General features: G+C 44.6%; 1 protein-coding gene and 1 long non-coding RNA gene across 5 annotated transcripts in view; one reads left to right on the forward strand and one right to left on the reverse strand.

The window, feature by feature from the left end:
• LOC135227986 (uncharacterized) overlaps positions 1–916 on the reverse strand; it is a 30,239-nt gene extending 29,323 nt beyond the window's left edge. The window contains exon 1 of the long non-coding RNA XR_010318203.1: positions 717–916. This is a non-coding gene — a long non-coding RNA (uncharacterized LOC135227986). The remainder of the gene's footprint in view (positions 1–716) is intronic.
• Positions 917–1,022: 106 nt separating this feature from the next.
• LRCH1 (leucine rich repeats and calponin homology domain containing 1) overlaps positions 1,023–25,330 on the forward strand; it is a 250,924-nt gene continuing 226,616 nt past the window's right edge. The window contains exon 1 of one of the 4 annotated variants that reach the window (XM_064270125.1): positions 1,023–1,560. In XM_064270125.1, the coding sequence (XP_064126195.1) occupies positions 1,263–1,560 (298 nt within the window). In that variant the 5' untranslated portion in view covers positions 1,023–1,262. The remainder of the gene's footprint in view (positions 1,561–25,330) is intronic. The other 3 variants (XM_064270124.1, XM_064270122.1, XM_064270123.1) reach the window with 3 other exon arrangements.

Raw genomic sequence — 25,330 nt, forward strand, 5'->3', positions numbered from 1 at the left:
CTGAGCACCTACTGCTCGGTGGGAATGGCAGAACAGCTAGCAAGCCGACATGTCAGTTCCCATGCGCCACAGAGGCCAAGAAAAGAAGCGGCCCAAGGACACTTTTGACGCTATGGATAGATACTACAGGCTCAAGCTATGACCGCATTATTGGGTCGCTTGGGTTACTGGCTTTTTAACCTCTTCGCCACCACTCAGTTCAGCCATCAGCCAGCCCCTCTCCCTCACACGGCAATGCATTTTGTTCACCGTAAGAACTACCTACATTTTTAAAAGTCCTTTTTTCCTGCGTCTGTAGCTTTCAGCATCATTCAACAAACATTCTGCTGTACCCCACCGTCTATCCGCGCTGAAGTCCAGCCCCAGGGTATAACGGAAGGAGGGAAAAAATCTAGAGTCTGAAGGCTACAAGCCGTAATCTAGCTTCATCTCTGACTGCGTGAGTGACTTTAGACAAGTTTCTTAACTTCCTCTGTAGACTGGGGGAAACAGCTTGTCCGCTTGTTCAAGGGGTTCCTGAGTTAAAGAGATAATTTACATGGACGACTTAGAAAAGCGCCTGGCTCATGGGCGCGCCCAAATGCCAGCTGTTTACTATTACCTCTTCTCCCAAATGAGGGTGGATCTGTTGTGCTCACCCCACAATGAAAAACTGCCTCTTGAGGACTTCTGGGTCAAGTAGCCAAAGTGACGCGGGGAATTGCGATTAACCTCACCTCCCTGGGAACTCACTGTATTTCAAGTCCCATCCCTGGCCTCTCCGCCGTCTTCTCAGACCCCTCCAAAACCTCTTGTCCCGGGAGCAGCGAAAAGAAACGCAGAGGGGTGCCGCGCCTAACTGCACATCCCATCTGTGCCGGCGGCCAGCCCCCCGTGACCCGCTTCCCCCGCCGAGCGCGCGCACCCGCCGCGGAGGAAGGCTCGGCCGGCTGACAGCGTGGGGGCAGGGAGGAGGCGAGAGCGGGCGGCGGAGGAGGGGAGAGCCGCCGAGAGGAGGGAGCGGGGGGAGGAGACACATGCGCGGTGCCGCCGCCGCCGCAGTCCTCCGCTTCCCGGGGACAGGAAACCTTCAAGACCAGCTGCTGCTGCCGCCTCCCCGTCTGCCCCCATTCCTGCGCGCCTCCCCACACCCTCTTCCCGGTTCTTCCAGCGTCTCTCGGTGGAGCACTGCCGGGACTCAGCCAGGCTGCCGTCTGCGCTCCCGGGGAAAGCCGTGACCCCCCGCAGGAGCGGCGGGGCGGGGTGGGGGGGCTCGGGAGAAGATGGCGACGCCGGGAAGCGAACCCCAACCTTTCGTCGCTGCCCTCTCGGGGGCTGCTCTGCACCCACATCATCATCCCCAACACCATCACCACCACGGAGGAGCGGGAGCCAGCGGCGGGGCCGGGGGAGGGGGCGGCAGCGGCGGCGGGGGCTTCAACCTGCCCTTGAACCGGGGTTTGGAGCGCGCGCTGGAGGAGGCGGCGAACTCTGGGGGGTTGAACCTCAGTGCCAGGAAATTGAAGGAATTTCCAAGGACTGCAGCCCCCGGGCACGACCTCTCGGACACGGTGCAGGCAGGTGAGAGAGGGCCGCGCGCGGGGCAGGCAGCAGCTGGGGTGTGGGTGGCTGTCTGGCTGTCTTGCCTTCTCTGACATTGTGGCCAGTCTGAGATCTGGCCTCGCCGGGGTACGTCGGGCCGTGCGGTACTGAGTTAGGGGCCCGCGTGCGCGGGAGAAGGCGAGCCCCGCAGAAGACACGGTGGCCCCGCCTCGCCCGGCGGCCGTGGGGTGGTGCCGGGAGAGCATGGGTGCGCCGGGCCGCTGCGCCCCAAGCGCGCCTGTTTCCCTGGCCCCCACCCTGGGCCGGCCGCGCCGAGGGAAGTGGCCCGGACTGGGACTTGTGGGCGCGCTGTGTACGCGCAGTGGAAGTGGGAGGTTTCAGGCGGACGCCTGGTCTTCCTGGGCCCCACGCAGGGGCTGAGAACCCCGGGGCAGGCAGCCGTGTCTGCGCCTCCTACCAGAGCGAGCCTTTTTTGCATCGAGGCGTTGCCCATCATGGTGGGGAAACTCAGACAAAGGTGGCGCGCCCTTGGTAGACCCGAGGGCACCGACCCGGTGCCGCGAAGCCCCCTCGGCGACATCATCTAGCGATTAGGCAGTTTGGTGCCGATTGCGAGGAGGTGCCAAAGCTTCCTCTGCCTGCGCCTGTGCGAAAAAGGAGCCGCCAGGATTGTTGTGAATTCAAATAGGCAGTGACTTCGGAGTTGATCGACTCTCTCGTTACTCGCCGGTCGCAAGCCGCCCACGCAGTTTTGCTTCTACCACCGAGGCTACCTAGTTCTCAGTAACCCGATCTTTGCGGGGGCCCTGGAAGGGACCTCGTGGCATAGTAAAAGACAAGTAATTAAAATGAGCCGGTTTTCCTGTGCGAGCCGGCAAGCTGTAACTCGCGCCAATGAGCAGCCCGCTTTTTCAAGTTATGTCATGTGTTGACATATTTCTGAAACGTCTGTTTTCTCTTTGGTAGTTGGAGTTACAGGAGCGGGATCTATAAACAGGAAGGAGGGCGGTGGGTTGGGATCCGGGCCTTGAGACTCACACAGCTTTGCCTTGGTTTCCGACTGTCGGTTTCAGCGCCCTGGGGAGAGTGTGCAGTAGGAAGCGTCCGATACTTCGTAGGGCAGTGGGTGCCCATTTTGGAGCCAGTCACTGTTCAGACTTCCTGGCTGTCATTGCTTTGTGGGCCTAGTGTAAGTGTAAAGAACCCCCTAAACTCAATCTCATTGCAGAGTTAATATGGATGGTTCGACTTTCAGTTTAAGATTTCCCGGTTTCCTGGGAGTGAGGGAGTGGGGCAAGGGAGCAGGCAGTTGGTTTTAGAAACGTAGGCTTTAAATGCTTATGTCCCTCCCCTTCCTTAAATAAAGTAATCATTTATCAAGAGCCCTAATGAATATTTGGACAGAGTTCGGAGGTCACTGAAGTCAAACAGGGCACTCTAGGGTCATTAAGCCTTGTAATCTGGATTTAGGGATAGTCAGGAATTGGCAAGAAGTAGGGAATTTCCAGAGTTGAGCTGTCAACAGCTGTGGAGTCTCTCTTGATAGGACCTCTTAGCTACATCTTCTCAAAAGGAACCTATTGAAAGAATTGCCTTTATGACTTTATATGACTTTTAAAAAAATCTATTTTTAAACTCTACTTCCCTTTTTCCATAGAGTATACCATGAAATATGGAATGGTTAGCACAGAATAGAGCTGGTTTGATCAATAATATGTGTGTATACTTTCAGAAGGGATGGGGTGGGACGCCTTGAAAGCTGTCTCTCTACTTCAGTTAGGCTGGCGTGTATTTCCAAAGTTAGGTGCACTTGATGTGGAGGTTGTGTTGACCTTTCTTTGAGAAGATCAGAGCTTTTCAGAGCAGGGATCACATCTTTCAGTTAAGATCATACCATGTGAGACAGATGCTTGAAAGTGTTTCTTTTCTCCTGTCTGTTTGCTTGTGACCTTAGGTTGTGAGTTTTAATTATGAGCCTCACTTGTATGTGTTTAATGTTCAGAAAATTCTAATTAAAACTAAGAGGTTTAATGTCACTGTTATTGTGGAGCCCTGGTGGTGCAGCGGTTAAGAGCCTGGCTGCTAGTCAAGATATCCGTAGTTTGAATCCACCAATCGCTCCTTGGGAACCCTATGGGGCAGTTCTACCCTGTCCTCTAGGGTCGCTATGAGTCTACAGGCAATGGATTTGGTTGTTGTGTGCTGTCCAGTCGATTAGGATTCATAGTGGCCCTATAAGACAGAGTAGAACTTGCCTTATAGGGTTTCCTAGGCTTTAATCTTATGGGAGCAGATGGCCAGGTCTTTTCTCCTGCGGAGCCTCTGGTGGGTCCCAACCACAGAGCTTTCAGTTAGCAACCCAGAGCTTAACCACTGCATCCAACTTCATCCAAAAATGAAGTATTAATTGGGGCAGGGGGTGACTAGATTTTTAGAAACTCAGGACAACCCGGTACAGATAAAGCATTTTCAACATAGCCAGTTATTTTAAATGAAATTTAAATACACAGATGTTTTAAAGATTTGCTTCTGCAAAACATCTTTGCCTCAGGTCAAAAGCTGGGTGTAAGCCACATATGTTATACTTTTTTTGTTCAAAAGAAACGTTTACTGGAGCACCGTTTCTTGTTTGGAAGAGCAAAAAAGGAAAATAAAGCAAGAGTTAAAACTACCCCCAGTTTGCACAGTGTTAACATTTCTCATATATAAAGAGTTCAGTGGAGTTGCAAGTATGAGTAGTAATATACACAATAAAGACAGTGGTTTCTCTTGGGCTGATGTTTAGTTTTCAGAATGTCTCTTGAAATCAGCATGGCATATGAAGATCTTTAAAGGCCTAAGATGTAAAGTGTACTTTTCCATAAATTAAGTAAGACAAGGAGTGACATGGAAAGCCTTTTCTCCCTGTTAAGTTGTATCCTGTAGGCCATTTGGTTTGTGCCTTGTAAAAGTAGCTCTTCTGGCAGCCACCTGGGCAGGACGGCAGTCTTGAGCCATGTAGCTTATCTGAACAGAGTTAAAAAGACGGATGGTGGATTCTCATTATAGAGATGTAGAAATTTATATTGAGAGAAGTTAGGTAATATGCTCAAGATTATACTGCTAGTGAACCAGGGACTTGAATCCTGATGGCCTGACTTTAGAGTTCATGTTCTTGACCACTTGGTTATTAAGCTGAGTGAAGGGGGATGGAGAGATACAGATGGGAGGCTTTCTGGAGGAGATTCATGCAACCGGCATTCATTTAATACGTATGTACTAAAAAAAAAAAAAAAAATGTACTAGCACCTATTAAGTGCCAGGCACTCTTCTAGATGCAGGAGCTATAGCAGTGAGCAAAAGAAGAATCCATGTTCTTAAGGAGTTTTCATTCTAGTTTAATGTGGGAGTGGGGAGATAAATAAGAAACTGATTTTGCAAGATGAGTAGGAAGACTTACAGCATAGATTTAATATCTATGTTTTATTAAATGTGCATGCTATCTTGACTGATGATTTGAGGTGGCTCGTTACAACAAATGATGACTACTAATAAAATTTAAACTGAAGCATAAAATTGGGCCTAATAAAAAGAAATACACAAATGTACATCGGTGAAGCAAATTTTTTTCTAGTGATGATTTATTAAATAGTGTCGTTTCGGATGAAGAAGTTTGAAAGAGTGTTGCTGCTGGGCGCCGTTGAGTTGATTTTCGACTCACAGTGACCCCATGTGACAGATTAAAACTGCCCTGTAGGGTTTCCTAAGCTGTAATCTTTATGGGAACACATCACCAGGTCTTTCTCCCACAGAGCCACCGGGTGGGTTCCAGCTGCCAACTTTTGGGTTAGCAGCCCAGCGCATAACCCTGGTGCCACTAGGGCTCCTTGAAAGGGTGTTACAAAAACAAAAACAAGCCTGTTGTGTTCAAGTCGATTCTGACTCATAGTGGCCCTATAGGACAGAGTAGAACTGAGTTTCCAAGGAACACCAGGTGGATTCAAACTGCTGACCTTTTGGTTAGCAGCCATGGTTCTTAACCACTATGCTACATAAAGCAGATGGAAAAGAGAAGGCGGCCAATTGCCAGAGGTTCTAGATGACAAAAACGAAGCCCTTAGACTCGTTGTGCAGGGCACTTGTTGAAAGTTGGTTTCCTTTAGGAGAGGGGTGGAGCGTATCTTTGTCAATATCTTTTTGAGGTAGTCATTAGCAGGAAAGACTGCGGAAAATAGAGAGGTTACGAAGGCAAGATAGAAGTGCAGCATAAAAAGTACTCACCAAGCTCCTTCATGTGTGGAGTCCTATAGGAGATGCAGTGTGTAAAGCAGGACTGGAATATGCGAGACGCTAAGTAACAGTTCCAGGAAACTTGGGGCGCCAAGCCACAAGGCAGGTTGAGGTTACTTGCCGATTAGCATAGATAAACTCTGTCTGCAGAAGTCAAAGCAAAATGATCATTTCAGTTAAACTAGTTAGGAGAAAGAATATTGTCCAGTATAGTGGCGCAATTTTGAAGTGCTCATCTGCTAACCGAAAGGTTGGTGGTTGGAACCCACCCAAGCAGCTCCCCAGGAGAAGGACCTGGCATTCTGCTCCTGTAAAGATTACAGCCTAGGAGACCCTATGGGGCAGTTCCACTCTGTCACATGGGGTCCGTATGAGACTTGACTGGCACCGAACAATAATCAAAATACTGCAAGACAATGAGCCACATAGGTTGTAAGGCATTGGAAACACACCTTGGCCATAACAATGGATTTGAGCATACCAATGATCCTGAAAGTGGCACAGAACTAGCAACATATTTTTCTGTGTACATGGGGTCGCCATGAGTCAGAGTCGACTGCACGACAACTAACAACAACAGCAAAGTTAGGAAGGACTTCCATAGCAGTGGTAAAATTTGGGCCATGTTTTGCAGATGAATAAGGTTTGGATAGAAGCGCCTATGAACAGTCTGTGGTTAGGAAGACATTTCCAAGATGAAAAGTGGCAGCCTCAGATTCTATGAATAAAAGAATAAGAGATGGCATTTAAGCCTGTCCCTTAGGTCGTGTTTCACCTATAATGGGGAAACACGGAAAGGGCTATTATGACCCTTTATTGAGGACACTGGAAATGGCTGAGGCCTGGGATTTGTCAGCCTGCGGGACTGAGGCCCTTATTCTGTCTGAGTGTGCTCTCAAATGTCTGTACAGATTCAAAGATTCTTCTCTGAGATTTGTGGGCAGGCTTATCTGCTGAGGGCTGATATCCCCCACCCCTTTCCCACCCTATAGCAATTGAGTCCTTGGGATATTAGCATTCTTAAGTCCCTGGAATTCACACAGGACTTGATAAAGAAATGTATTCATTCTCACAAACATGTTCTGTCCCGTAATTTTGGCCATAAAGATTTTTCACTGTAAGTATGACGAAACTTTTGGAATCATGTGTTTTATTAAAACTTGCGTTGTTTTATAGCCATATCTGGTTTCAAATTATTTTTTGCTATTGAATTTATTAGTTATTGCTGTAACTATCATTTATTGTGGTAGTCACTACCATATAAATGTGTCTTGTTCACTACACTATAAACCATTAGTCATATCCTTTCCCTTCCTACTATTATTTTTTCTTCTGTTGATCAGTTTTTTCCCTGTTAGGTGTAGAGGACTTCTAATATTAAAAGCCAGCAGGAACAGGTTAAGACGCAATGTGTATAGCCAACCAACCAGTTGACGTCCGTCATTTCTGACTTATGGTGACCCCATGTGTGTCAGAGTAGAACTGTGCTCCATATGGTTCTCAAGGCTGTGACCTTTCAGAAGCAGATTGCTGGGCCTGCCTTCCGAGGCATCTCTGAGTCGGTTCAAACTGCCAACCTTTTGGTTAGTAGTCGAGCGCTGGAGTGTTCACACCACAATATAAATACCAAAAACCAAACCCGTTGTCGCTGAGTTGATTCCGACTCATAGCGACCCTAAAGGATAGAGTAGAACTGCCTCATAGGGTTTCCAAGGAGTGGCTGGTGGATTGGAACTGCCAACCTTTTGGTTAGCAGCCAAGCCCCTTAATATAGATAGTGGTTCTAAATCTTGCCCAGATTTGCTCCTCTGAGTGTCTGTGGTATGGCAAAGACAGTCTCTGAAACCATACGTGCTCATCTCATTGCTTGTGCTATCACCTGCTTTATCGAAAGGGTAGGAGCATACTAATCGTGTTTCTGGAGCAATAGTGTACAATTATAGGCCACAGAACCTCTGGGGACATTTTTTGGCTGTGTCAGTTTATAAAGGGAACAGCCCAAGGTTTGACCTTCATCATGGAAATGATTCCACTGGATGGTTTGTCAATCACTGTTACATCTTACCTGATTTTTGATGGGTGTATGATATTAGGCAAAAATCTGACACACCCTGCCATCATAAATTTTTATGTAAACTATTGACTAAGATTGTTTTCGAGTTTCACATCACATGCTTAAATTTTGCATGCTGTGGTTTAGCAATTCCAAATTACATTCTGCTGTAAACATTTAAAGGTTAGATGCCTTTTGAAATCCACGTTGCCGTCCATCAGTTCAGAACTATTTCCTCTGGCTGTTTCCCTGGCGTGTACATAGGTCTTTTCTATTATTTTGCTCACTTCCATCATTGCTGGTTTAAACAGAAGTTGTTTTCCCCTTTTTTTTTGGCGTATATTTTTCAATTTTTCCCACCTTTTCATACACATAAAGATTTTATGTTTGAGATGGGCAGCATTTACTTTTTCTTACCGTCTCCCCATAACCATCTCCTCCCCAGACACTGTGTTGAGTGTCCTTTTTTGGAGATTTGTTAATTCATCTTACAGACATGCTCTTCAGTCCACTTAAGGTTCTTCGGCCAGACAATGTCAGGGGAAGGAAGCTGGTATGGACATGGCAATTCCGCCAGCTTGTGAATTCTTTCACTGATTGTGCTTGGGGTTAGAAGTAAGGTAATTTGGTGTTGATTGCAGTGATTATTTCAAAATATAAAATTAGAATCTGTCACAAGATATTTTTTAAGGATGTAAGACACAGAGCTCAACTCTATGTACATAGCTGTCTAATTCCTGGGAAGCCTAGAGTGATCTGTTACTGTTCCCATTGTTGCATGAAAGTTTTTCTGCACCTAAATTTTTTTTACCTGCTGTATTTCAGATAGTTTTTTTGTGTGGGATGTGAATTGTTTAACAAAGAAAAGGAAAAAAAAAAAAAAGGATAAAAGAGAGAAAGAAAGAAAAAAAAAAAGGTCAGAATTCCAAGTAAACCTCAGTTTGGGAAAAGTAGGCCTACCAACAGACTTGAGCTTGAAACACACCCATGTTTTCTTCATCTTGATTTAAGAGTTTAGTGGTATTGCTTTCATATATTGTAGTAAGAAGTAGTACATTTGGAAGCCATCTGTTCCCACAAAGTAATTCAAAAATAAAGTGAGATTGTTTACATGAACAGAAAGTTGACGAACTGTGAGAATTTGGCTTCCCTCTCTTATTCCAGCAACACAGTGGAAGGGAAGTGCCTCGATGGTCATGTTTCTATATGTGTCCATAGTTTTTCCCAACCATATCCTCCTTCAGTGGCAGTGAAGGAGGATATGGTTGGGACAAAAACAAACCAGAGAAGAAAAATATGTTTGATTTGAATAACAGAAATGTTTTTATTTTTTTGCTTGCTAAGAAATTATTGCTCCTATATGAATATGTTGGTGCTGAGCTGGCCGTTGTTGCTGAGCCAGCTCAACTTATGGCTCTTGAATTCTTACAGGTCATTTTTAAGTCAACAAGGCCATGTTATCCGATTTTGGGATCTTCCTCGACGTTTGTTTTTCTCTTTCTCCTCTTGTTCCTGAGCTCTCTTTGCTAGAGGGGTACCTACAGTTGGGTATGAGATGAAACAGAATGGGGAGCCTTCCAGCTCACTGAGTCTCCAACATATCACCCACCTGCTGTCTTGGATTTCTTCTTTTTTATTGTGGCAAATGTATATGTAACAAAACATTTGCGTTTCATCGTCCTTCACATGTACAATTCGGTGTCATTGATTGTGTTCGTTATTATGTTTTACAAATATCACCACTGTCTGTTTCCAGATTTTCCCATCACCCTTAACAGAAAGTCAGGGTCCCCTAAGCAATGAATCTCCCTTCCCCTCTCTCTTTTGCCTGTCCCTGGGAATCACTGATAAACTTTGGTCTCTGTGTATTTGCTTATTCTAGTGATTTCATAGAAGTGGAACCTCACACTATTTGTTCTTTCGTGACTGACTGACTTCACTCAGCATGATGTTTTTAAGGTTCTTGCATGTCGTGGCATGTATCAGGACTTCATTCCTCTTTATAACTAATGCTCCTTTGTGTATATATACCTGCGCAGCAAGAAACAGTGTGAATCCAGTCCCCAAAATGTGGAGATTAATCCAGTCCTCACATTCCTACTTCTTGTCACCAGCTGCCCCTGCGGCATTCTCTCACTGACCTTAGGCACCTGGAACTAGGTTAGAGCTCACAAGTTAAAAGGACACGGTCCTTCAGACTGCCAAGTAGGCAGATGCCATCTGCAAGTTTGGGAGGGCCACCCAACACCCCAGCCGTCTGACCTGCTGGCTACACATTCGGGCTGATTTCCCACTACTTCAGGATGCCAATTGCAAGCACAGGAGTCCACGTGACACCCTTACTCTCTGACCTGCTGGCTAGGGTTCCATAATTTGCTGGAATGACTCATAGAAGTCACCGAGAGTATATCATACCTCTGACTACAGATTTATTATAGCCAAAAAGAATACAAATGAAGAGATCCATAGGGCGAGGTCTGGGCAGGTTCCTAGTGTGAAGCTTCCATGTCCCAAGGGCTAGAGTAGATGTTCTTGTCAACTAGGAAGTCCTCAACCAGTAAGCTCCCTGAGCCCTAATGCTCCAGGTTTTTGTGGTGGGCCTTACCACATAATAGGTTATACCTTGCCTCCTGAGGCTGGTCAGTACTGCTCAGCCCCTGCTCATTAGCGTCCTGTGTGGTCCCCTTCTCAGGAACCAAGAGCAAAGGCCAAATTTCTTTCTGTACCTCACAATACCACATTTGTTTATCCATTTATATGTTTATGGACATTTAGGTTGTTTATATTTTGGCTATTATGAATAGTGCTGCACTGAATATTGGTATACAAGTTTCTGTTTGTGTTCCTGTTTTCAATTCTTTTGGGTATATATCTAGGAGCAGACTTGCTGGGTCGTTGGGATTTCTTCTTCACTGCCTCCCACGAATGGGCAGAAAGAGCCCCCATCTTGTTTGTCTAATCGTCAGGCTTCTCCTGCAGTGTGATACATACAGTATTGCTATACAATGTATTCTTGTAATATTCTTTGGTGTTTTTTGATGTTTGTACCATAGGGGTTAGGAATGGCATCAGTACATCTGACCTAGTTCAGTCAGCTTAGCTCTGAATTAGCTCACTTTATCTCTTCAGGCAGCAGTGGCAAGTTCAAAGATAGCACCATCAACAGATTGCCTGACTTGACCTCCCTCTAGATTGCCTTCATTTGCCCTTGTGAGCCATTTACCCCACTTCCCCCCTACCTTCTGCCTTGTCAGAGTCTACGTATCCAACTCTCATTTCATTCTCTCCCCAAGCCTGCCCCAAATAAACAGCTTCCCTACCTGCCTCTCCTTGCAGATCTTGAGCACTGAATCGTGCATGGCCTTAAGGTGTGTTTTGCACCATATCCTTGTGCTGTTTTTTTGTTTTGTTTTGTTTTATTGCCATCCTCTTTTGGTATTTTTCCCATGTTTATGCTCTTTCCTCCTTAACTGGCCTGTGAGGCCTGGCTGGGCAGGCACAACTTTTCCTTATCTTTGTACACCCACCACACCCGGCACAGAAAGTGCTGAATAAACAGTGGACTGTTCCTTCTCTTTTCCTCTCGCAGTCCACTCAGTCTGTTGCATCTATCATCGGTTCTACAGTGATGCCATCTCCTGCTTGTGCGTGTCTTGCTGAGCTGCTGCCATTTTTCCTGGTGCTGACTTTATTTTCTCCCCCAGCACCTTTTTACTGCTCAGCATTGTCCGCTCACCCCTGCCGTAGCTGGTGGCTGCTGCTCCTCCCCCAGCCTGGGTAAACTGACTTTGTACCTGTACCAGACTGACCTCAATGCTGCCCTTCCACAGGGCCGGGGACTAGGTCTGTCTTGTTGCCATTCCATCCCCAGAGTCTAGCAGAGTGCTTGCGCTAGCACCCGCCTGGGCCCGTGATAGTCTCAGTAAACGCCGTGGTGTGTCTGGATGTGCTATGAAGAGGGGGAGGGAGCCACGTTTACACTAAAATGGATGACCTGGGCTTGTCTGGGCCCTCCTTCTGTCTCTGTCAAATTTAGAATCTTCTTTGTGGTGATTAAAAAATAAAATAGAGGATCCCTAAAACCAAAACCGGTCGCTGTGGAGTCGACTCTGACTTGTAGCGACCCTTTGTGTATCTCAGGTAGAATTGTGCTCCATATAGGGTTTTCAGGGGCTGACTTTTCAGAAGTAGATCACCAGGCCTTTCTTCCAAGGCACCCCTGGGTGGACTCGAACCTCCATCCTTTTTGTTGTCAGTCGAGTAGGTTAGTCACTTGTACTACCCAAGGTCTCTGAGTTCTTTTTCTCAATAATAATAAAACAACTTTCGCAGATATTTGCTAAGCGGTGTCACAGCCACAAGTCAAATGAGTTAAAATGAATTCTGAAGGAGATAGGCAGGGAGTTTATTTTGTTTACTATTGCTTAAATTAGCAAAGTAAATTTTTTGAGCACCTATCATATGCAAGGAGCTGCCGATAGTTAAAAAACAGACATTTTGTGAGGATTAAAGAAATAAAATATGTGAAAGTATTTTATAAACGTAGTATTCTCATTAACAAGCGTCATTTTCAGACAAAGCCTTTCAGCCTTTATTTAGCCAGAGGCTCTTCCTCCCCTCCTCTGCCATCACTACAGCTTAGTGGTTAAAAGCCATTTCTCTTGAGCCTCAAAAACTTAAGCCCAGATCTTGGCTTTGTTGCTTATAAACTGTTTCACTTTGGCCATATAACTTAATTCCTGGGCCTCAGTTTCCTCACTTATAAAATGGGAATATAAACAGTAAGTACTTACTAGAGTTATTCTGAGGACAATACTGTAGTTACAGTAGCTGACATTACCATGTGCTTTCTCTGTAGCCAGATATTGTTCCCAGTGCTTTATATGTATGACCTCGTTCAGTTTGTTCCAGGTGTTCCATTTTAACCATTTAGGGGCTCAATAGCTCCTAGCTGTTATAACTGTTAACTAGGTTCTATTCATCCTTCTGTTTTTTATAGTTAGATCAAGTTCATCTTCTCCTGAAATGCCTTTCTTGACTCCTGAGCCCTGAAGAGAGAATTTAGAAATCTCGAAGCCATCAATTCATATCTCTCTTTCATTTAATGTCTGAGGACACCAAGGGCCAGGGACCTTCAGTAATTTGACCAAGGTCACACAGCAGGGTGGTGGATGCCTGATCCCAGACAGAGTCTGACACAGTCTCACATCAGAGGGCAGGTTCTGTGGAGTCACAGAGCTTCCCTCCGTAGAATTTCTCGTGTTAGAACTACCCAGACCAGCAATGGGTCAGACCCCACAAGAAAAAAATAATGCTGTGAACCTTTAATAACATATGTGGGGAGAATAAGATATAAAACTAACAGTGAGGCTACAGATTAAATGTGTTCAGATTTGGGGACCATGAATGGGCCCTGTGTAAATTGGATTTCCCAGTACTAGAGAGGTGTGTTATAGAGTTCTGATGGTGCAGTGGTTAAGCAGTTGACTGCTAACTGAAAGGCCAGCGATTTAAACCCATTGGCCACTCTGTGGGAGAAAAGACCTGGCAAACTGCTCCCATAGAGATTATAGTTTAGGAAACCCTATGGAGCAGTTCTACCGTGTCCTATAGAGTTACTATGTGTTGGAATCAACTCGACAGCACACAGCAACAGCAACAAAGAGGCATGTCGGGTGGGCCCCAACTCACAAAGCAGAAGTCAACAAAGGTCATTCATAGGTAGGTTTTTAAAGAATTTGGAATACACATTTCGGTGGAAACAATGTAGTCAGTTGGGGTTTGGTCCTTCAATGTCAATAGAAATTTCTTAGTGTTTATTTGGAAAAATACAACCTCAGTTCTGACATGAACTCCCAAACCTGGAGATTCTGTCCTCGTGCTGTGAAGCTTCTGCCTCTTGAAGATAATTCTCACCCCTCCCTGCCATTCCAACCAGTGTCAGACGGTCCCCTTTTCCTCTCTCTCAGGCCCTTTGGGAAGTGGGTGCGGCAGTCTGGTTGTGTCTCCCCAGTGGTTTTTCAGTCAAGGGCTGACATAAGTCAGGGGCTTTCCGGGGGTCAGCACCGGGATTGAGTGAGGCCACCAGGCTGGGATGAGCAGGCCATAGAGACACTCAGCTGTGGAAGACAGGGCAGGGATATAAACACTTCTGTATTTCATATATAAATATTAGTTCCCCAACTTCTTAACCTTATGATTTGGGACAGTTTACTTAATCCCTCTGACCCTGATGTTTGTGATGAGTTAAAAGTGAAAGCACCCTTCACCCCTCAGACTTGTTGGGAAGTTGAATGAGGTAATATGCAGTATACCCAGGGCACCTTGACCACCATGTGTGTCTGTCAGTTTGCCTTGTGGTGGCTTGCGTGTTCCTGTGATGCTGGAAGCTGTGCCACTGGTATTTCAGATATCAGCAGGGTCACCCATGGAGACAGGTTTCAACGGAGCTTTTGGATTAAGACAGACTAGGAAGAAGGATTTGGCAACCAACTTCTAAAAAAAAAAGTGACTAGTGAAAACCTTATGAATACCAATGGAACATTGTCTGTTGTAGTGCCGGAAGATGAGCCCCTCAGGTTGGAAGGAGCTCAGAATACTCCTGGGTCAAAGTAGAGTTGACCTTAATGACATGGATGGAGTCAAGCTTTCGGAACCTTCATTTGCTGCTGTGGCACAACTCAAAAAGAGAAGAAACAGCTACAAATGCCCATTAATAATTGGAGTGTGGAATGTACAAAGTATGAATCTAGGAAAATTGAAAGTCGTTAAATATGAAATGGAACACATAGACATCAATATCTTAGGCATTAGTGAGCTGAAATGGACTGTCTTTGGCCATTTTGAATCAATCATATGGCCTACTATGCTGGGAATGACAAATTGAAGAGGAATGGTGTCTCATTCATCATCAAAAACAACATTTCAACATCTATCCTGAAGTACAACACAGTCATTAATGGGATAATATCCGTACGCCTACAGGGAAGACCAGTTAATACGACTATGAGTCAGAATTATGCACCAACCACTAAGGCCAAAGGTGAAGAAATTGAAGATTGTTACCAACTTCTGCAGTGTGAAATTGATCAAACATGCAATCAGGAGGCATTGATAATTACTGGTGATTGGAATGTGAAAACTGGAAACAAAGAAGGATTGGTGTTTGAAATATGGCCTTGGTGGTAGAAATGACACAGGAGATCTCAGGACAGAATTTTGGAAGAACTCTAATTTCCAACGACATGGCTAGTAGTTAACTTCCCTGTGCCTCAGTGTCCTACCCTAAACTGGGGGAAAATAAAAGGGTCATCATAAGAAGTAAATGCGTTTACATATGTGAAAGTGATCAGGTCAGTGCCTCACATTGACATTTGCTATTATTGTTATTAGACTCCATTATCTTTAGAAAGAGTCTCTGAGTGGTACAAATGGTTAAGTGCTCAACTACTAGTTATAAGGTTGGTGGTGCAAACCCAGCCAGAGGCGCTTTGGAATACAGGCCTGGCAGTCTGCTTCTGGAAGATCACAGCCATAGTCAACCCTATGGAGCACAGTTCTACTCTGACATACATGGGGTCGCCATGAGTCGGGATTGACTGGACGGCAACTAACAGCAGCTTCAGAAAAGAGACTACATTTTATGAAGGAGATAAAGACTACGTATTGTTTTGTACCCTCAAGTCAGTTGCAACTCATAGTGACCCTGAATGTGTTGAACTGCCTCCTAGGGTCTTCTAGGCTATATTCTTTGTGGGAGGAACTCTGGTGGTGCAGTGGTTAAGTGCGGTTGCTAACCAAAAGGTCGTAGTTGGACCCACCAGATGCTCCACAGGAAAAAGATACGGCAGTCTACTCTCATAAAGATTACAGCCTTGGAAACCCTATGGGGCAGTTCTACTCTGTCCTGTGTCGCTATGAGTTGGAATTGACTCGATGGCAATGGGATAATCTTTATGGGAGCAGATTGCCAGGTCTTTTCTCCTGTGAAGCCACTGATGGATCTGAACCACTGGCCTTTTGGTTAGCAGCTGAGTGCTTAACCATTGCACCACAAGGACTCAAGACTAGATAACAACAACAAAAAAAAGACTAGATAATTTCCTAGAAATAGGTGACATTCATAATAATCTTAATATCCACTAGGCTTGGCTATACATGCTTTCGGTATGTGTGAGCATTTCTTTGTATTCTTTTGACAGTCTTTGGAGGGCGGGAGAGTAGGCGGTATTTATGATTCCACATCAGATGTGAGGCAACCAAGGCTAGGTGATGAAACGATGTTCCTTGGGTTATGTTGTTAGTAAGTGGTTGAGTCAGGAACTGAATTGGCATCTTCTGAGTTTCCGGGCTATTTCTATTCATTCCTCAGGTTAACTGTGTTCCTAGTTCTGATTTGCATTGATCAGGCCAAGAGAAATCTTGAGGGGGAGCAAGTGTGATGGAGAAGAATGAATTCAGCATTTTCACAGTGGAGAACGGGGACAGTATTCAGTGGTGCATTGTGTATCCAGCTGAAGGGTGCCCTGGATGGAGCTTGTTTTGGCCAAGGGATTGGAGGGGTGGGAAGGAGATCGAGTGGTCCCCAGAGGAGGACTTGGAGTGCAGCTCACGGCCCTCTGCAAGATTCCTGCCATTGATTTAAATGTTCTTCCAGATTAAAACAAAAGTGATTACCTTTTTATACTCTTGGCAGAAAACCATTTGTGCATCTTTTTATGTTCCTGGCAATTGCTACGAAGATGTATAGCCGTTGCTTCCTCTCTGAGATGTGAGGAAATGTCCGTGAGGAGGCAGAGATTTAGGAGCAAATGTATAGATTTAAACATATCTTCTTTTCTCACTATTTTACTGGCTTCCAGCATTTCTTTTTGAAATTTAATCAAAAGTTAATTAAAAACCTTGTGAGAAGTTCAGTATTATCCCCAAATTTGTGATAAGGGGACCGAAAGAGTGGGTTTATTAGGCAGGCTCAGGTCTTGGTCCAGGAGCCTATAGAATATTTTCTTATTTAATCCTTACGACAGCCTTGCCACTGACTCATGGCCCTCAACGCATGGCGACCTTATGCGAAACAGAATCAGACTGTTGTGATCCATAGGGTTCTCATTGGCTGATTTCCAGAGGTAGATTGCCAGGTCTTTCTTCCTAGTCTGTCTTAGCCTGGAAGCTCTGCTGAAACCTCTTCAGCATCATAGCAATGGTCACGCCTCCACTGACAGGTGGGTGGTGGTTGCGTAGGAGGTGCACTAGTCAGGATTTTTTTTTTTTTTTTTAGTCAGGAGTTGAACCCAGGTCTCCCAAATGGAAGGCAAGAATTCTACCACTGAACCACCTAGGAACTGTTGTTCTGATAGGGAAACGTGCTAGTTAAGCGTTCCAAGTATGTGCATAGAGCCGGTAAAGACAGAACGACAGTTGGAACCAGCTCCCAAGCTGAAGTGGTCACTGAATGTGTGACGCTGGAGCAAGTGACCAGAGAAGGAGAGTTTGCAGATGAGAGTGAAGTTCAGAGCGTCTTGCCAGGAGTCCCTGAGGTCACACAGAGATTGCTGAGCAAGGTCTAAGGCAAGGATCCGACTAATGTTATTTCCCCACTGTGAGGGCAGAGGACCCATTCGTACGCTTGGGAAGTTCTAGCCTGTTCTTCACCTTGGCATTGGCTGGCTAGTGGACCGCATGTCTTTAAGAACTGTGTTTTAAAGCATGGAACAATGGTTAGATTTTTAAATTCTCCAAGGTGTCTATTATAAAAAACGTAGATATACTTTTGGGTTTTTGATTTTGATATGAACTTTTTTTGTTATTAGACTTTATATCATAACCCAACTGAACAGTCTATTTAAAGTTTACTGGATTTTGTTTCCTCCAGGGAGAATTGAAACTATAGGATTGGATGGGAGACCAGGTAATTTCCGTTCTAGAATATTTCCTTTGAAATACAAGAGCTTACATTCTAAAAGCTCTTTTATTAAGTAGTAAGACTCGTTGATTTGTTTGGTAAAAGTGCATTTTATATTCTAATAAAGATCCTTCAATATATCATTGCTTTTATGATTTTATTTAAAAAATAGGGCAGCACAGGATTATGGCTAAAAAACCCTTTTTTTGGTGCGTGCGTGTGTGCGCACGCGCGCACGTTGACTTTGATTTAGGGCTCTGTACAATAGAAGGCAAGTAGATCCGTCTTTGTGCAGTTCCCTGGGAGGTACGGATGATAATCTCGGCATGCAATTTAAAGCAATATGTTCCTTTTTCCTAGTCTTTTGAAAGTCTGGATAAATCAAAGTTAATCTTAGCTGTCTGTATCAGTCATTCCGGTGGTTGTTAGAGCCTTGTAATAAACTCGTAGGTGTGGTTTCTTTCCGTATTCATAATGAATGATTCTCACATTTAAAGTGTGCTAATTTTTTTTTTTTTTTTTTTAAGCTGTAGCTGTATGAGCACTGATGTGCCTGAGCCTGGTATGTTTTATAAAATTCAGTGGGTATCTGTGAAGACTTGCTCTCACTCTCCCTTCCCGCCCTACCCCCGCTTTGTGCTGAAAGGAAGTGGAGTACCAGGGCTAAGCCCTTGGGATCTGTATGCTAATGAAGACTTGGCTGCTTAATATGAAATTTATACAGTGGGAGTTCTCAGGTCATGTGCCTGGATAATGTCTGCATCTTAGGAGGGGGACTGACAAAGACCGCGTAACCCAGCCGCCCAGGTCTTTATGAAGTGGTTTCAGAGTTTCAGCGCTTGCCTTCTTGGATCTCTGTGTCTCATACCCCTCCTCTCCTCGGGCAGCCTTGTTTGTCATCTCTTGATGCCACGAGATTGGGTTGGACTGGCGAGTCCTGTCACCTCTGGGTAAAAGACTTCAGCTTTCAGATGTATCAGTTTGCGTAATTCTGTGCAAGCTTCCTTTCAGAAATCTCTGCTGTAGGCTCTCATAAGTCACATGATCCTAAGTCCAGGTTTGCCTGGGACAGCTGGATTTACAGCTCGTTCCTTGGCCTAAAGAGGCCTGGTGGCGCAGTGGCTAAGCACTCGGCTCATAACCTAAAAGTCGGTGGTTTGAACCCACCAATCGCTCCACAGGAGAAAGAAGTGGTGAGTTTGGTATATAATGTGCACATGTGATTTAAATAATGATAGTAAAACAGACTCATAGTAATAGAAAGGAGACAGGAACCCTGCGGCTAGGGTGGGGTGGTGACTGCTGGGGAAGGGGTACACCTGCAAGAGGCGATGAAGTGTTCTGTGTCTTGATTGTCATGGTGATAGGATACACCGGTGCTTACACTGTCAAAACTCATTGAGCTCTGCACTCATAGTGGTTGCATTTTATTGTATGGAAACGATATCTTAATAACGTTGATTTAAAAAAAAAAACACCTCAGTATCCACTATCCAGCTTACCAAGTAGAGCATTTATTTCCAGTACCTTTTTAGCTCTCTGCGGGCTGCTGCTCCTTGATCGTCAAGCTGTTCTAAAACAAGAAATAGGTGTGTTTTTACCTTGTGGCTGAATCAATGCCAGTTGTTAGAAAATTGGTATTTCTGTTTAAGAGAACAGATTCTTTGTTGTTATTTTCCTTATTTTGAAACAGCTTCTGTATCTTTCTCTGTATAAAAACCAAACCCATTGCCGATTCTGACTCAGAGCGACCCTGTATAGTCTTACTGATAAAATACTCTAATTCTGTGTATAATAACCAGTTTTTTTTTTTTTTTATAGTGTCAGTTATGCCTCGTGGCAACCCCGCACGTGTCAGAGTAGAACTGTGCTCCGTAGGGTCTTCAGTGGCAGATTTTTGGGAAGTAGATCACTAGATCTTTGTTCGGAGGCGCCTCGGGGGGACTCAAACCTCCAAACTTTCGGTTGTCAGCCAAGCATGTTAACCGTTTGCACCACTCAGCGGCTCCAGTCTACAATATAGGTAACATTTACCTTAAATTTCTTCTGTGTGGAAACTGAGGCCCATATTAAGCAACTTGCTCAAGTTTCCTGGTAGAAAGTAGAAGAGCCAGGGTTTGACCTCAGTTGTGTGATCCTGAAGCTTTAGTGTTTCCAACCAGGCATGCCATCATTATGAAGAATTGCCCTTTCCTGGGGGAAATTGAGCACTTTGGCTAACTCTTGGCGGCAGGAGACAAGCAGAGCAGCAGTGAATCCTGGTTGTATCCTGAAGCACTGGGACCCAGTTTTCTGTAAGCCAATCCCTGTGGCATATCCTTTCCAAGCTTCCTAAATCACAGCTGTGATTCTGCACACCCCCTCTGCAGACACTCCTTTAGCCCTCGCCTGTCTGCTCCCTCAGGCCAGCCGCCTGACAGCAGCTCTGTCGGGCCTCTGGAATCTGACGCCACGTACTGAAACTACTCAGTTTTCTCCTCAGGCCTGTGTGGCTCCAGCTTGCTGTTTCTTTTAAAAGGCTCCCTAGGGTTAGGCATCTTCACTTTGTCTCTGATTGTATGCCAGGGCTTCAAACCGGTTCAAACCCCTGATGAGAACTTGCATTTCCCCTCCAGATATACTGAATCAGAATCTACATTTTAATAAGATCCCCAAATGATTCTTACGTGTAATAAATTTTGAGAACCACTGCTCTGCTAGTGGTTCTCAGGAATGGTCCCTAACCTGCAGCATCTAGCATGGCCTGGGAACTTGTTGGAACAGATTAGAAGTCCCGAATTATAACTTTCCTTTCCTCTCTGCAGTTGCCATATAAAATAACACAAAAAACAATACAACAAAAAAATTAAACAAGCTGTGTTCCCAGTCAGTCATCTCAGAATCTCAGCTCCTGTCTCTTCCTTGATGCCGCAAGCCCCAGCCTTCCTCTTCCCCACTTGCTTCATCTTTGCCGGACTTTAGGTGTTTGGTCTATAACAGGTGGTTTACAATGACTGATTCTTAAATGTTCTTTGATTTCATGTCTTTTCTCGCTGTTGAGTCCATTCTGACTCACAGTGACCCTATAGGACAGAGTAGAACTGCCACATAGGGTTTCCTAGGCTTTGATTTTTATGGGAACAGGTTGCCAGGTGTTTTCTTTCACTGAGCCATTGGTGGGTTCAAACCAGTGACCTTTCATAAAGCTCCTTAACACAACACATATTTTTAAATGCTGACTATGTGGAGATCAAGGCTAGGATTGACAACACATAGGAAAATTATATCGCTCACAAAATGGAGGACAACCACACAATACTGGGAATGATGACCTAACCAAGTTGACCCATATTTTGGGGGGACACAATTCAATCCATGACACACGTATCTCATGGAGTTGCTGTGATAAGGACCACGATGACAGATTCTAAGTACACAGCACTTGGCTTGTGTGCACGTATGTGTGAGCCATTGGTAGTAGCTCTTCTTTGAACTGTAGTCCCCACAAAGGGGAGCTATTTTTGGAGGGGAGGGGGCTTCTCACTGCTGTTGATCCCACCCATGCTGAGGATCTACATCTGTCCCTGTCACTAGTCCGGGAACATACCTCTTTGCTGACACAGCTGTCTCCCTGTTCCCTTGACCTGCCAGCGCAGGGGTGAGGCCACTCTGTACCCCTCTTCCTGCTTGTACCTCTGCCCAGGCAGTGCTTGGCAGTCCCTATTCTAGCTGTCCACAGGGCATTGGTGGTACCCACACAGCCTGGAACTTGCTGCTCTATGAGGGGAATCCTCTCGCTCTACTCCTCAGGCTGCCTGAGAAACAGCAGAGGGTCCCCCGAGCAGATACATTTATCATCTGGCTTGAGCTGTCCTGAGACTCACTGCAACACTTCTGTAAACCCTGTGACTTTAATTTGGGTCACCACCTATGGCTTAGATTTTGGTGAAAGATAAAACAGGTGAGAGAGAGAGAGATGCTGGCTGGAGAGCAGGGAAATCCACAGGCAAATTCTGCTTAAGCTACATCAAAACCAAACCCATTGCCATCGAGTCATTCCGACTCATAGCAGCCCTATAGACCCTTTAGGACAGAGTACAACTGCCACACATAGGGTTTCCAAGGCTGTACTTTACAGAAGCAGACTGCCACATATTTCTCTTGCAGAGTGGCTCATGGGTTTGAACCATCAAACTTTTGGTTAGCTGCAGAGTACTTCATGACTGTGCCACCAACCCAGAACCTGGGCCACCAGGACTCCTCAAATTCTGCTTAGCAGAGTGAATACCTTAGTGTTAAGGATTGAGTTGTGCAGCCCCTTCCCAAACATGTGTCGAAATCAACACTCAGCCGTTTCAGGAGATAGCATGGTATTGAAGGATCGAGAACTGATGGTATGGAAGGAAGAAGTCCAAGCCAAACTGAAGGTGTTGGCAAAAAACAAGCCTCCAGCAATTGGTGAAATACCAGCTGAGATGTCTCAACAAACGGATGCAACACTGGAAGTTCTCACTCATCTATGCCAAGAAATTTGAAAGCTAGCTACCTGGTCAGCTGACTGGAAGAGATCCATATTTGTGCCCATTCCAAAGAATGGTGATCCAACAGAAAGTGGAAATTATCAAACAATATCATTAATATCACATACAAGTAAAATTTTGTTGAAGATCATTCAAAAACGGTTTTAGGAGCACATCAACAGGGAACTGCAGTTCTTTTTGGGTTTTGTATGTACACTGTTCTTGAACTTGTCCCTTGCGCCTGCTTATCACTGCATGTGGTAATATGGCAGTGCGCACAGTGGTTTGGAACCACGGTAGTCCATGTGAGAATTCCTGCTCCTCCAGCTACTAGTGCAGTGACCTTGGCCAAGTTACATAACCTCTCTGTGCTCTCATTTCCCCATCTGCAAAATAGAAATGGTAATAATACCCATCTCAAAGGACTGTTGGGAATGAAATATGGAAAAAATGTAGAGCAGTGCCCAGCAAATTAGAAACACTCAATAAATGTTAGCTCTTATTATTTGTTACTTGTTCTGCTACTTGGTTCTTTCTTGTCTTTTTCCTCCTCTACCACAAAATACTGAAAGAGGCCTTGTTTTTCTTTTTCTCTTCTTCACCGATGGATCCCTAGTTCCTAGAACAGTATCTGGCACGTGGTAGTAGCTCAGTAAATATTTGATTTCAGTAAGTCAATAAATGAATGGATGAATGGATGAATGCCAGGCGCCCTGCTAAAAAAACACCCAAACCCGTTGCCGTCAAGTTGATTCCGACTCATAGTGACCTTGTAGGACAGAGTAGAACTGCCCTATAGGGTTTCCTAGGTTGTAATCTTTACAGGAGCAAATCTCCAGGTCTTTCCGTCACCAGCCGAGAGCTTAGCCAGTACACCATCAGGGCTCTTTGGGGTCATGCTGGATGCTTAGTATACAGTGGTGGTGAACAAAATACGGTTCCTGCCCTCCTGGGGCTGCCAGTTGGCTTAGGGTGGAGAAACCTGGAAATATATGACACAATGACAAGTGATATGAAGGAAAAGAACAGGGTTGGATTACTCTGGATCTCATGATCAGGGAAGACATTGACATTTTCAGTTTATGTTGTGTGGTTGACTAATAAACAGGATGCTTTTTTCCCTTCATTCACTTGAACACTTAAAATAATTATTTGTGGATTTTTTTCCCTCCTTTTTTAAGCATTTCCATCTCAATTTCTCCCTTTCTTCAAACTTATAAGCTATTCTTTGCATGTTCTTGAAGTTTATAAAAGGAAGGTAAACAAACTTTAATGATTTAAAGGATTTTGAAAAGTCAACCCATGTAACTTAAAACCGATTATGAAACACTCACTTGTTTAATTTTGGTTGCATGGAATTAGTTTATTTTATTTTTTTTCCATTTTGGTGTATGAAATATTTATTGGTTTTTCTTAAGCTTTTCCTTGTCTGTTTGGACAAATTCAGTCAGCAAAATTCTTTTCAGGAGCAGTAATAATAAAGATTCTGCTTAGCCTTAGTCTTTGGAGGAGGCTTACATGAAATGTTTACAAGTACATTCTTGAATGTTAGAATAACAGCTTCTTTTGGCCAATGAATAATGAAATTAATGAAAAAAATTGAATTAAAATATACCTGATGGACGAGAACCATGTTCTCTGATTGGATGGAAGTTCTTGTTAGGGTCTGCTTTTCCTCCCATGCTTAATCCAACCTTGTTAATGACTTTCGTCGTTAAGTCAGCCATTAAGAGTACAGGTGCTGTGGCGCTGAGCACTTCAGGGTGCTGTGCTGGCCCCTCTGCATCGCTGGCGCCGAGCATTATATTCTCTGCTAGTAATAAGCTAGTAATTTATTTTTATTTTTTATATGCCAGTATTCTTTTTGCCATCATGTGCATCTTGGACATTTTTAAAGATTTCTCACGTTATCGTTGTTAGGTGCTGTTGAGTCAGTTTCACTCATTGCAACCCCATGTGACAGAGTAGAACTGCCCCGTGGGGTTTTCTAGGTGTAATCTTTTTTTTGTTTTTAATATCGTATTATTTTCGGTGAACGTTGACACAGCAGTTTAGATTCCCATTCCACAATTTCTACACCTGTTGTCCAGTGACATTGGTTACGTTCTTCACCGTGCGTGTATGTTATTTCCATTCTGGTTTCCTTTCCACTCATCTCTTTTCCCTGCCCCCTTACCTTCTCATCTCATCTTAGTTTTATAGTAATTGTTGACCATTTGGTCTCATAGTTGATTTTTTTTTTTTTTTAAAGGAGCACAGTACTTTCATTATTTTGGTGATTTTTTTGTCCAGGCACATGTTTTGATATATTGATTTAGCCGAATCAATTTATCATGCATTTTTTATACAATTAAGTAAAATTTTTAATAGATTATTTTGTACTGGGCAGTACAGTTCACCCTGACTGTAATTTGCCTTTCTGTTTCCCTCTTGGCAGCCACTAGAGTGGACTGCAGAACTGACTCTTGGTCTGTCAGCTGGTCAACTTGGAAGCTATGAAGAGTTGCTCTGTTGTAAATTTAAATTGCACTTAAATTTTCCAAAACAACTGATCTTTGTTCTTGTTTCCTGAGATAACCTTTGAAACATTGGATAAGTTGACTCAGGTGGGGTTTGCTATCCACAGAAAGACTTGCCCAGCTGCCCTCAAGGGGGTAAGGGTCTTGATTCAGTCCTGACTGCATATTGAGACCCCACACCTAAGCTCCACTGGCTTTCTGGTTGGTGAAAATTGTGCATGGGAGAGTGGTGTTTTCATTTTTTGGAAAACAGTCTTTCCCCAATGCATCTCATTTATATCCCTGAAACTAAGTTTAAACAGGACTTCTACCATATTAATTGAATCCAAGGGAGTCTGGTAGAAAGTGAGAGAGGCCCCCAGGACTCCTTAGTTAGCATACATCTGGTATCCTGAATTGATAATGCAAACCCCAAATTTGTAGGTAAGAACTGAGAGTGTCAAAGGGGCCCCAAAGCTTCCTACCGGCAAGTCAAGTCATGGGCAGACTTGGCATTCTGGAGAACTGTGCTCTTAGGCTGAAATCTTTACGGGAGCAGATCACCAGG

The sequence above is a fragment of the Loxodonta africana genome, chromosome 17 (genome assembly GCF_030014295.1).
Source record: "Loxodonta africana isolate mLoxAfr1 chromosome 17, mLoxAfr1.hap2, whole genome shotgun sequence".
Taxonomy (NCBI): Eukaryota; Metazoa; Chordata; class Mammalia; order Proboscidea; family Elephantidae; genus Loxodonta; species Loxodonta africana.